Source organism: Aulonocara sp. 'chitande type north' Nkhata Bay, linkage group LG1 (genome assembly GCF_057382095.1).
Source record: "Aulonocara sp. 'chitande type north' Nkhata Bay isolate Kocher_YH1m ecotype deep benthic linkage group LG1, A_spYH_male_GT1.1, whole genome shotgun sequence".
NCBI lineage: Eukaryota > Metazoa > Chordata > Actinopteri > Cichliformes > Cichlidae > Aulonocara > Aulonocara sp. 'chitande type north' Nkhata Bay.
In genome coordinates this window covers 40,546,092-40,560,016 of record NC_141344.1, presented here as the reverse complement: position 1 = coordinate 40,560,016, position 13,925 = coordinate 40,546,092, and the positions used below count along the sequence as shown (strand labels likewise).

At 39.9% G+C, this 13,925-nt stretch overlaps 1 protein-coding gene across 1 annotated transcript in view; it reads left to right on the top strand.

Moving 5' to 3' along the window:
* The window catches only part of LOC147339574 (CD82 antigen-like), a 40,116-nt gene that overhangs the window by 15,700 nt on the left and 10,491 nt on the right, over positions 1 to 13,925 (top strand). Inside the window, exons 2-4 of the mRNA XM_086296195.1 lie at positions 666 to 738; positions 3,154 to 3,226; positions 12,879 to 13,000. Coding sequence (XP_086152321.1) covers positions 670 to 738; positions 3,154 to 3,226; positions 12,879 to 13,000 — 264 coding nt within the window. The 5' untranslated portion in view covers positions 666 to 669. The remainder of the gene's footprint in view (positions 1 to 665; positions 739 to 3,153; positions 3,227 to 12,878; positions 13,001 to 13,925) is intronic.

Below are 13,925 nucleotides of genomic sequence, written 5' to 3'. Positions count from 1 at the left end.
AGAAGGCCTATGACTCAATGCCCCACAGCTGGATACTGGAATGCCTAGAATTGTACAAGATCAATGGGACCCTAAGAGCCTTCATCAGGAACTCAATGGGGATGTGGCGTACAACACTAGAGGCCAACTCCAAGCCCATAGCACAAGTCACCATCAAGTGCGGGATCTACCAAGGAGATGCTCTGTCCCCACTGCTGTTCTGCATAGGCCTGAACCCCCTCAGTGAGATCATTAACAAGACTGGCTACGGATACCGACTACAGAACGGAGCAGAAGGATAAACCGCCCGCAGGGGCGTGCTGGGTGTTTTTTTTTTTTTATATATACATACATACACATTGGGTGAATGTGCAGTAGTAGCAGCAAGCAGGTGAATTCTGTACATTAATATGAATAGACTGCCAGTGCAGTCTCCCCATGCTCACAGATTGAGGTCGTACTGGTTTTGCTGCTGTAATCTTTTAGATTTGAGCCCCTGGTCCTGATCTGATCATCATGATCCACAGTGGTCTCTAATTCTTACAGCATCTGTCGCCACTTCTTTACATCAAGATTATCCCTGATCTAAAGCTGTTACAATTAAACTGCATCCTGTAATAATCTCTGCTTCTGGGGCTGTTAATGTAAATTTCTATTATGACTCTTCATTTGTCTCATGTTCACAGATAAATGACCATGGGGAAAGGCTGCATGACAGCGAGCAAGTACTTCTTGTTCTTCTTCAACCTCATCTTCTTTGTAAGTATTTTAAATTTACTAGTGACTCATAAAAGTGTTCTGTTGCAGAAAAATGCACCTTTAGGATGGTGTTAGAGCAGCTGTATGTTTGTGATTGAGTTTATTACTCCATTCAGTTCACGTCAGTTTGATTTAATATTGCACCAAATCACAACAGGAGTCGCCTCAAGGCGCTTAATATGGTGAGATAAAAACCTGACAATAACAAAGTACATTTGATAACACATAAGTAAGCATGGGAAAACTGTCCAGCTTGTATTGTAGAATATCATGCTTTGGCCTAAGATCTACTTTTTAGAAGAATTTTATAAATCTTAGATTGTGTCAAATGGTGCTAAATAGAATAGAATAGAATAGAATAGAATAGAATAGAGTTTATTTTGAACATGTAAATATAACTAAAATGACAAAAGATTAAACCACTGACAGGTGGTTAGGGACAGATCATCTTCTTACAATGATTTGTAAGCATACTCCCTCATTTGGTCTTCATAATCCTGGTGGATGGCAGCCGATTGTTATCAAGAATGTCTTGGTACATTTTGCCATTCATCCTTCCTTCAACTTTATGAAGACTGCCAGTGCAGTGTCAATGTCAGTTACATTGATTTGTAAGAAGATAATGCAATGTTATGTTGGGATACCAAGGGCCCAGGCATTTAAGGCATTCCTGTCCAGGGTGTACTCTGCCTTTTGCTCTGTGACAGCTGAAATAGACTTTCCAACCCCTTAAATTGGATAAGCAGAAGAAAAAGGATGGATATATAAATATGGTTTAAAGTAGCGCTTATTTTGCTCTGACAGTGTAAGGCAGTTTAAGGCACTAACATTAACAGTCCACCAAAGTGACCAATCTTCCTTTGGGCTCTGCCCTCCAAACAGTGAAAAGTTAAGTTAGTTTATGCAAGCAGGATTCAGCTTTGAGCACATTAAGCAACCTGTCTGCGCGAAACTGTAGCAGTGAGTGCAACGCAGACACTCTCATATGCATGATGGCTTTTTTGTGCAAGTGGCTGTGAGTTCTATGCATGCATGTTATAAAAATTAACATGTAAGGAATTTAATTGTGCTTGCAATAGTTTGGGGGTGGTTTTCGCGCACTGAACTTTTGGCATACACTACTGGTCAAAAGTTTTAGAACACCCCAATTTGTCCATTTATTTATTGCAATTCAAGTCGTTCATGTCCAATGAATAGCTCGAAATGATACAAAGGTAAGTGGGTGAACTGCCAGACCTTTTTTTAAAAAAAAAAGGTAAGGTTACCCAGAACTGAAAAGTAATCTACATGTTAGAATTATACAAAAAGGCTTTTCAAAATGGGTTAACAATTTAAAGCTGTTCTGCAGCAATGGAGGTTCATCAAGCCTTGAGAGCTGGTGCTACTAATTCCTACAGCTGTTTCAACTGTTTTAGATTACTTACAACCCCCTCTGTGTGCATATTAGCAGTGTTGGAACGCACTGTAAAAATCAGCTGAACAGTCTTGTACTGCAGAAAGTAGTGCGTTGCTGCAAAAATGGTGAGAGGGCCATTATCAATGGAGACAGACCATCATAGCAAAAAGTCAAGGTGTCATTGAGTACAGTTTCATTCACCACTCAGAAACAAACTCTGACAGGAAGAGGTCCGGCAGATCTAAAGCCACAACTGAATCAGAGGACAAGTTTCTGAGAGTTAACAGGTTGTGTGATATGCGTAAGCAAGTCTCAGTTTCAACTATGAAGACAAGACTTTGAGCTGCAGGTTTGACAGGACGAGTTGCATTGGATTTCTATTGTGGAAAGAATGCCACAGGTGTGTTCAGCTGTTATATCTGCCAAAGGTGGCTACCTTGATGAGTCAAAGATTTAGAATACGTTTTGGGCTATAAGTCGATTACATGATTCCCTTTTTTAACTCCAATGGCTTATTTGTACTATGCTTTCTTTTCAGAGTGCAATGTGATGTTAAACTGCATAATTTTCAATAAAAAATTTGAGAAAGTGGGATGTAAATGTAAATGTAATTCCAAACAAACATAGACAAACATGTTGTTGGCTTGTTGGCTAATATTTAGGAATATTCAATACAGCAACTTTTAGTCAAAATAAAGGTAAAATGTCAAGAAATTAATCAACTCAGGACAATTTGCGCTGTTGCATTAAAACTCTTAATAGAGTGGGTTTTCATTGTACCTGCATTTCACCCTCTGCATTTGCAGCTTCCACTGTGTTCCTATTTGTTCTGACAGATACTTCTGAAAACACATAATTTCATGCTTCTCATTAGTGAGTTTTTAGAACCCATTTTGATCAAAGTGTTTTTTTAAATACATGAAAATCATGGAAAGGAAGTGGTGCTTGTAACTATCAAATTTCTTGTGACATCCTTTCATTCTGATAGTTCTCATGCAGTTCTCATATGTATCCTCCAGCTGTTTGGGGCCGTCATCGTTGGCTTTGGATTTTGGATTCTCCTGGACAATCAGACTTTCATCGTTGCCCTGAGTAAGTGCTTGATCAGGTTTGAGGTCATCTGTACTTCTCTGTGTGTTTGAACCAGTGGTGGGAAGTAACGAGGTACAAATACTTTGTTACTGTACTTGAATGAATTTTTAGGTATCTGTACTTGAGTGTTTATTTAAATTGATGGTTTTCAGGGTTTTTATTGTTGACTTGGTTTCCCTGAGTCTTTTCCCATGTTGTAGTTGTGTGTCTTATTTTGAAAGAAGTATTTACACGTTACCATAGCAGCCAGAGAGCATTAAGGGGCAGATAGGAGGATCTAACTCTTCATATTGTTGGCGCATTTCAGGCGACGCTGCTAATAAAGTTACACAATTACACAGTGAATTCGTGTCTATTAATATATTTAAAAAATACAACAGTTTTTGTCTTGTTGGTATCATTTTATTTTGTTGTATGTATCCGCGACACCTTAAAGGCCGATCCGTTAAACCGGTGACGTTAAACCGGTCCGTGGACCCAAAAAGGCTGGGGGCCGCTTATCTAGAGCATGTATACTTGGGAGTCAAAGTGGGCTGAAAGGTACGGTGGCTGGGAAGTGCAAATCGCAACAAATTAAAAAACCACAACAAATTACAAAAACCCACAACAAATTAAAAAACCCCACAACAAATTAAAAAACCCCACAACAAATTAAAAAACCCCACAACAAATAAAAAAAAACCCGCAACAAATTACAAAAACCCGCAACAAATTACAAAAACCGCAACAAATTACAAAAACCCGCAATAAATTACAAAAACCCGCAACAAATTACAAAAACCGCAACAAATTACAAAAACCCGCAATAAATTACAAAAACCCGCAATAAATTACAAAAACCCGCAACAAATTACAAAAACCCACAACAAATTAAAAATAAGGATAATTATTAGGCCATATATAAATAACAAAATAACTTAAAGCAAAATTGGAGAACGCAAAGTCTGAAACAAGTCTTTATATTAAGGGCCATCAGTCAAACATTACTGTTTGGTCTGGGTCTGAACAGAGCGTGTTGTGTGTGACGTCTGCTTTTGCGCATGCAGGCCACTTTGAGGGTTCACAAAGGAGCGCTTTTGCTGTCACATTTTATTTGTAGTGTGAACAAGCAGACACAAAATCAGATTTAAATATAAAAATCTGAATTGAGCATTAAGACCTGCAGTGTGAACGTAGCCATAGTGAGTTCAGTGCACTGATGTGACATTGTCCTGAAGGATTTAGTTATTCTCAATGGTTAAAGAAATTGCAATTATTTCTTCATATTTATTATAAATAATACTAATTATATATCTTGCTTCCATGTTTGTGTCCTGTGTCTCATTTTTTACTATAATACATTGATTAATATCAGCTCGTCTCACAGCTGCTATCCAGACTAGACGCCTTCTTTTGGTAACATCCGATACAAGAGCTGCCTCATGTTGCTTCCAGATGGGGAAAGAATGAAAAGATAAACCATTTTCAACCTTATTCCCTTGCCGGTCGTGCGATCTAACTTTACAACCGACCGCACAGCAAGTACGAACCATAGCTGGTGTTATCCGTGTACTTTCGCTCCTCTTTCGCTAGCGCTTTGTTTAGCCCAGAAATATGGCACCACAACCAAAAACCATGGCCACGCCCCCTCTCGTGACATCACGCTCCAAAAGCCCTATTAGGCTAATCGTTGCGTCACTTCCGGTATTTCAGACAATCCCTTTCCGTCAAGGATTTTTAATTTGTTGCGGGGTTTTGTAATTTGTTGTGGGTTTTTAATTTGTTGCGGGTTTTTAATTTGTTGCGGGTTTTTAATTTGTTGTGGGTTTTTGTAATTTGTTGCGATTTGCACTTCCCAGCCACTGTAGAAAGGAGTGCAGGTGTCCGTATGTTGTGGTTGCGGTACTTCAAATCTAGCTAGCATTACATGGAGAAAACATGAAGGGAGTTACATTTTTTAAGTGTCAGGTAATTTGAAATTCAAGCTTAACAAACATAAATAAACATACCAACTGTTGTGTGCAGTTTGACGCGTGTGTTGCTGAAAATAGTTGTTTGTATGAGATAAAGATGTTAGCTTGTCGTACTGTGGTTAATTTATTGTAAAGCACTGTGCTGGACTGGTGCACAGTGGCTGTGGTGTCCATGGTCAGTGTTGGTTTAAATCAACTGTAATATGCTAATATTCATTTACGTTTTGCATTTAAGTTGTCATGCAGTTCTCATATGTATCCTCCAGCTGTTTGGGGCCATCATGGTTAGATTAATTTGCTGAATCCACATTTGTACCAACAGTTTAGTAACAACACAATATACAGTGTGGAGTCAGTTTAGAAAATGGGAATCGGCCAAGACATTTTGAGTTGTGATTCTTTTCCTTATGCGGAGACACTACACAGATCTAAGGGTTCCCCACCTGCTGAATCCCTACATAACAGATTCAAACTGAGTGCATTCAATTGAATTAGAATTTATATTTAAATATTTGGATTATTATGTACTAATATTATTCTATTATATTAATATAGCACAGGGATCAGTTTCCTTTGTACAGAATTAGAAATGTCCTTCAAGGAGCTACTTTTTACTTTCCTACTTAGAGTACATTTCAGAGCCTTTACTTTTTCACTTTTACTTGAGTAAAAAAGATGCTTCAGTACTTTTACTTTTATTGGAGTATTTTTTTAGACACAGGTATCTATAGTTCTAAGTAAAGAAAGTCTGTACTTTTTCCTCCTCTGGTTTTAACTTTACTTAAGTCACTTTCCTGCTCTTATTGAATAGGAGTATAAAAATACAACCTGCTGTCTTGACCAGCGTTTGGTGTGAGTCCTACTAAAACAGAAATGCTATATTGTATTTTCTCCAGTGGATACTTCCCACTAAACCCCTTGTGGATTGCATTTAGGCCAAAAAAACAAGAAGCTATGATTAAGAGCCTAAATGTGGCCATGTTCTAGCTCCAAGTATCACTGTTTGTTTGTGTGACAGGAAGAAAAAAGAAGAAATGCAAACATTGGGAACCTCAGATTTTATGGTTTACTTATTTGAATTGTTAAAACACAAACTATGAAACTCAAAACTGTATCAATATATGATCAGACATAAGCATACCATTCTTATTTTGTCAAAGGATTTCATTTTTTTAACACTTTCTAGCGAATTCTGGATAATTGATTTTTGTTTTTTTTAACAATCATCAAATCCTATTTAAAATAAGGTTAAAATCTGTAAAACAAAACCAGAATCTATTTTTAGAGACAGCTTACCATGAAATCCCTTTTACAGTAATTATTTTAGTAATGAATCTATGTTTTTTACATCCAATGTATTGATACTTCTGTGACTATACATCATAGACATTAAACCGGTGCAGAGAAACTATGTTACAGCCTATGACACTGATGAGTTATAGATTTTGGTTTTAGATTGTGATTTTTGGGGGGATGGTCAAATATAATCTATAATAATTTAATCGACATGAAGTATGTGCTACAAACTGTCTGTTTCCTAAACTTCCTCAAAGTAGTAGTATGGGCTATGTGTACTTTTTTATGTGGTTATTCCATTAGCAACAGGATTATCAGTAATTGATCTTAAAAAATATATTGTAAGTATGTTGAGTTAAACCAATATATCCAGCTACTTTTCTTAATTTTTTGTTTGTTTTGCTCTTTGCCTTCAAGCTGGCTGTCTCTAGACCCAGCAGTCTTAGCTAATTATAGGCCAATCTCCAACCTTCCTTTCATATCAAACATCCTTGAAAGAGTAGTTGTCAAACAGCTAACAGATCATCTGCAGAGGCTTATTGAAGAGTTTCAGTCAGGTTTCAGAGCTCATCACAGCACAGAAACAGCTTTAGTGAAGGTTACAAATGATCTTCTTATGGCCTCTGACAGTGGACTCATCTCTGTGCTTGTCCTGCTAGACCTCAGTGCAGCGTTCGATACTGTCGACCATAATATCCTATTAGAGCGATTAGAACATGCTGTAGGTATTACAGGTACTGCACTGCAGTGGTTTGTATCATATCTATCTAATAGACTCCAGTTTGTGCATGTAAATGGAGAGTCCTCTTCACACATTGAGGTTAATTATGGAGTTCCACAGGGTTCAGTGCTAGGACCAATTCTGTTTACATTATACATGCTTCCCTTAGGCAGCATCATTAGAAGACATAGCATACATTTTCACTGCTATGCAGATGACACCCAGCTCTATCTGTCCATGAAGCCAGATAACACACACCAATTAGTTAAACTGAATGTCTTAAAGATATAAAGCCCTGGATGACCTGCTTCTAAATTCAGATAAAACTGAAGTTTTTGTACTCTATAGCTAGGGCAGGATTAAGTGATCCTGAATTCTCCCTTAGTTACACTGCAGTGCATCTAGGCTGCTTGGGGATTCCCCTTACTACGTGTTTACACACCTTTCTGCATTTAATTATTAGTTATTATTAATCGCTGGCTCTGTTCCACAGTGTGTCTTTGTCCCATCTTCCTTTTCCTAGCCCCAACTGGTCGCAGCAGATGGCCATCCATTCCTGAGTCTGGTTCTGCTGGATGTTTCTTCCTGTTAAAAGGAAGTTTTTCCTTCCCACTGTTGCCAAAATAGGGGTTCATGTGATTGTTGGAGTTTTCTCTGTTTTCTTTCAATTACTGTAGGGTCTTTACCTTAAGATATAAAGCACGTTGAGCCATGATTAAATGAGATAATTAAGATATAACAGTCAGTGACATTGGTTTTAAAGTTTCTCATGAAGTTTTTGTGAAGTGCTTTTTTCAACTAAGGAGCTTGGAAAGAAAAGCGTCTGGACTTCTTTAAGTTACTTGAAGACGTTTCACCTCTCATCCGAGAAGCTTCTTCAGTTCTAAGGTCAAATGGTGGAGAGTCCCAGATATAAACCTAGTGGGAGTTTCCCCCCAAGAGGGACAAAGGACCCTCTAATGAATTCAGTCAGTCAGGAAAAATCACAAAAAACAAACAACGGTTATGATTATTTTAATACTTATTAGGAAGGGTTTTTTTGCATTCCTCACAGATATTTGCTTCTGCAGGTGTTCAAGTTGGGCATGATACTACCTTACACATAACAGTTATTATTAACAATAATAGTTAATATTTTCCAAATAGAAATAAAGATTTAATACTGGTATCAAAACTTAAAACTTTGATCTGGACTGTGTGTCTGTATCAGTGCAGTACAGACCAGAGGGACATGGTCTCTAAGGAATCTCAATAACCTTGCCTTAGATCAAAAGAACACTTGATGGGACATCAAAATTCTTGAGGGATACAAAATTAAAGCCCATGAATGAATACTAAAGTGTCAAAGAGGAAAACTGGATTAACCTCCTAAGACCCGAACTCTTCCATGATATGCATTATTAATTTCTCTTTGATATTTGGGCTGATTGGGACCTGATGAATATAAAAACAAAGAATTACCAGATTTTTCTTTTTTACCTAATTTTTGCCACATATGAGGATATTCATTTAAAATTTCGATAGAAGAGTAGCAGTATAGTGTCCTCATAAGTGGATATCAGGCCCTTGTAGAGCAAGATTTAGTATTTTGGTCTAAATAACCCAAAATGTGATGTCCACATATGTGGACGCCAGGTCCTAGGAGGTTAAATGTCAGATGTTTGAAGTCTGACTAAAACAGAAACATTTTCATGACTAAATCTTAAACCAAAGTCATATACCAAAAGTTTCAGTTTGGAAACGCATCTGTTTGTAGTTGTTCAGTAACTGAAGAGCCATTGTTGGTTATGACATAGCAGATTGTAAATCTAACATCAGAAAGATCTTTAAAACTTACAAGGTTAACCTGCAGTAATAATATGTCAAGATGGTAAAAAGAGATAAAGAGAAAGAGAAAGATGAGTTGTGTCCATGAGGGGGGGAAAGGTACAGACATGACTGAAGAGGGTTCAGTGAAGACATATAGAGACAGTGACCAAGTGTAATAGAGAAAGAATAGAACAGCGCACATCACTGAGGATGTTTGTCAGCCATGGCTGCTCAGCAGGTGCCCTCATCAGACACAGGGCTCTTTCAGCTCTGTCCAGCATCAGTATGCATCACATCAGCCTAGTGCGCTCACTCCCTTACTCATGACTCCACACTCGCAACCCACAATACATCACTGGCTGGACAAAGCTGAAAGGATAGACAGACGGCCTGATAGCACAAGTCCAGAGAGTTGAGCTCAGGAATGTGGTCATACAACGCAAACCGTATGAAATGTCTCACTTATGTACAGATTAGAGATGGATCGATCCGATATTACGTATCGGTATCGGTCCGATACTGACGTAAATTACTGGATCGGATATCGGAGAAAAATAAAAAATGTAATCCGATCCATTAAATATCAAAAAAGCACCTCACAAAACTTGCAACACCACGTAACTCGGCTCACAACCGTAGCACATCGGAGCAGTGTGGTCACGTGATAGAGCGGCTGTGTGTATTTGTAGTCTCGCTACCAAACCAGCATTTCATCTCCGAGGAAGTTATCCCAGAGAGAAGTAATGCAAGTGTGTAAGTTCATCTCTGAATGTTTGTAAAGCATTCCCACGTTAAGCTTAATAACCGATATATGGAGCGACTGCCTCTCTCTCAGGAGAGAGAGAGGCATATATATATATATATATATATATATATATATATATATATATATATATATAAAACACCCAGCACGCCCCTGCGGGCGGTTTATCCTTCAAGCTCGGGTCCTCTACCAGAGGCCTGGGAGCTTGAGGGTCCTGCGTTGTATCTTAGCTGTTCCCAGGACTGCGCTCTTCTGGACAGATATATATATATATATATATATATATATATATATATATAAAACAAAGAGAGGGAAGGTAGTCAGAACTGAGGGGATTGAACTACCAGAAAGCAACATTGCAGACATAGAGGACAGTTACAAGTACCTGGGGATCCCGCAGGCAAATGGGAACCATGAAGAGGCCGCTAGAAAAGCTGCAACCACCAAGTACCTGCAGAGGGTCAGGCAAGTCCTGAGGAGTCAGCTGAATGGTGAGAACAAGATCCAGGCCATCAACACGTACGCCCTGCCCGTGATCAGGTACCATGCTGGGGTAATAGGCTGGCCAAAGGAGGAGATAGAAGCCACTGACATAAAGACAAGAAAGCTCCTTACCATGCATGGAGGGTTTCACCCCAAGTCCAGCACCCTGAGGCTGTACGCTAATCGGAAGGAAGGGGGCCGGGGACTGGTGAGTGTCAGTACCACAGTCCAGGATGAGACAAGGAACATCCAAGAATACATTGGGAAGATGGCCCCAACTGACCGAGTGCTCAGTGAATACCTCAGGCAGCAGAAACCCAAGAAAGAGGAGGGAGACGAGGAACCATCATGGAAGGACAGGCCCCTGCACGGTATGTACCACCGGCAGATAGAGGAGGTGGCTGATATCCAGAAATCCTACCAGTGGCTGGACAAAGCTGGACTGAAAGACAGCACAGAGGCACTAATCATGGCAGCACAAGAACAAGCTCTGAGCACAAGATCCATAGAGGCTGGGGTCTATCACACCAGGCAAGACCCCAGGTGCAGGCTGTGTAAAGATGCCCCAGAGACAATCCAGCACATAACAGCAGGGTGCAAGATGCTAGCAGGCAAGGCATACATGGAACGCCATAACCAAGTGGCCGGCATAGTGTACAGGAACATCTGTGCCGAGTATAACCTGGAAGTCCCGAGGTCAAAATGGGAGATGCCCCCAAGGGTGGTGGAGAATGACCGAGCTAAGATCCTGTGGGACTTCCAGATACAGACGGACAAAATGGTGGTGGCTAACCAACCGGACATAGTGGTGGTAGACAAACAGAAGAAGACGGCCGTAGTGATCGATGTAGCGGTTCCGAATGACAGCAATATCAGGAAGAAGGAACACGAGAAGCTGGAGAAATACCAAGGGCTCAGAGAAGAGCTCGAGAGGATGTGGAGGGTGAAGGTAACGGTGGTCCCCGTGGTAATCGGAGCACTAGCTGCGGTGACTCCCAAGCTAGGCGAGTGGCTCCAGCAGATCCCGGGAACAACATCGGAGATCTCTGTCCAGAAGAGTGCAGTCCTGGGAACAGCTAAGATACTGCGCAGGACCCTCAAGCTCCCAGGCCTCTGGTAGAGGACCTGAGCTTGATATATATCATCCACAACACTACACACTAACTACACAAGACAACACATTAAGTACACACTCCAAACACGCTAAACGTCACAAATCTCTCACATCTCAAAACTCTCTCTCTCTCTCCGTCACTCCTAAAACTTCCCCCTCTTCCTAAACAACCAAATGTCATGGTGCCATATCATTTTTTGATTGGTTGACATTTTTCTACCAACACGAAAGGGCTGATTTTTGTTTGTTTTTTTATTTTTTTGGTCATATGCAGAGAGTGCTCGCTGCGCTGTCCTTAGACGTTAAACATGACGAAACTATTGAGAAAAAAACGCGTATATATCGTTTATCATGACTCTGGTTTTACCTCAGCCAAACAGCAGCATTCATGCGATTGTTTTGCCGCCTTATCTCGTGTTGTGCCAAAAAGTTATCGCCCAGATTACTTACAGCTACTTCCGTGCAACTGATATAAGATGCAGTAAGCTGAAGACAGCTTCAGCCGCCTGTTTGTTGAAAAATAGTAACACGACCGCACCGCATTTTCTTGTTAGTAACGGTAACGGCGTTGTAACGATAGGAATAGTAATTATTTAGATTACTCGTTACTGAAAAAGGTAACGTCGTTACTTGTGCAGAGCATTATTAAATCTGCCCTGTGGGCTCCGTTATTATTGAGGTCATACTCAAATAAGTATTTAGATTTTGTTTTAGAGCTCACATGGGAACCGCAATACAAAAGCAGACTGGGAATCAATATTTTTTTTTAAGTTACCTGATGGGTTTGCAGTGTTTCCGATATTATAGTCAAACTTTAGAAATGTGTTCATAATGAAGACGTGCAGTCATCTACTTCAAATCACCTTCATGTAGTTTGTTGTTTGTTCTTCTCTCAGTTCTGTACTATACAATGTTGAAATGTCAAAATGCTTCAGTTAATGGGAAAGTTGATCAATTGCAACACTGATAACAAGTCCACACAGTCTGTTTTACTTTAATGTCTAACTGTTGTGTTAGGTATATTTTGTATAACTCCCTACAGCTAGATTTAGGATGACTGGGAAAGTACTAACTCTTGTCTCACTCTTTTTGTTTTGTTTAATTAATGGGGCTTAGAAAGATCGAAAGTCTCTTAGATTATTTTCTGAATCTTACACGACATAAAAATCACTTTAGTAAATATCTAGCATTTCATGGCATACAGGAAAAAAACATTTACACAATTACTGTGTAATTCCAATCCATGGATGTCGGGATCTGGTAGGTCAGCTGTAACATTCTTAAATTCAGTCTGACATTTGATCACGTTGCTCGGTTATAGTTGAATAATGTAAACTTACCACTGTGATGAAATCGCCTTAGAAACAAGTTACAACTCAAACATGCATGTGTGACCAATGTGCTTTGCTACTTAAACAAAAAGCATAATGTATATCCTAACAGTATGGTAGCCATAGTCACACGCTCTGACAGCTTGCAGTTTGTAACCTGAGATCTCTGTTGCTGATCCTCAGAAAACTCCACAGATGTGAAGTTGGCATGCTACATTTTGATAGGAGTTGGAGCTTTCCCCATTCTCATAAGCTTCTTCGGTTGCTTGGGGGCCATTTATGAGGTCCGCTCTCTGCTGAGCCTGGTGAGTATGTGTGTGTACCGTCCCCATTTAGACATGATAATGAAAAAATATAAATGATGTAAAGGTTTTCCTGTCAATAGTTAACTTTTGCATCCTTACTGAAGACTAGTGGTGCAACGGATCAAAAATCTCACGGTTCGGATCGGATCACGGTTTTAAGTCATGGATCGGATCAATTTTCGGATCAGCAAACTTAACATAACTTATTAACTTATTTAAGTATTTTTTGCCTATTAAAAACATTCAACTCAAGACTCAATCCATGCAATACAGTACAGGGCTTTGTATCCACCACTCCGCTGTGATATAATGAGCGGTCACGGTCACGTAGCTTTCCGTTGCCCTGGAGGTCCACCCATTTGTAGTTAGGGCAACAGAAGATGCCTGGGACAGTTCAGCCATAACTTTAAACTTCTCCTGCTCATACATGCTTGGAACGATCTTGTCACGGAAGTGGACGCACAACGAGATATCATAGCGTGGCTCAAGCACGTTCATCACCGTTTAAACCCCTTGTTTTGCACAACAGAATACGGCCTCCCGTCTGCAGCTAACACCCCAGTAGCTTCTGTAACAGCTTTAGCCCGGTCAGACTGGGCAGCAAAGGGCTGCTTAAATGCCGCAACCTCCTCTGCTCCTCCACTTGGACCGCTGGCGCAACCGCTTGACAGACCCACCACGCGCACCATACACATACTTTTTTTCCTTCGTTTTTGAATCTTCGGATCACGTGCGTACCGAACCGTGGAGTGGGATCGGTTCGGATTATGAATCAACCGTGATCCGTTGCACCACTACTGAAGACCATTAGCTGTGTTACTTTAAGAGCTTATTCAACTACTGCATGTTTTGGAAAGAACAGTTCAGCTAATCGCAGTACTTTAAGTCCAGAAGATTTCCACAACAATAAAAGTGTGTACGAGTT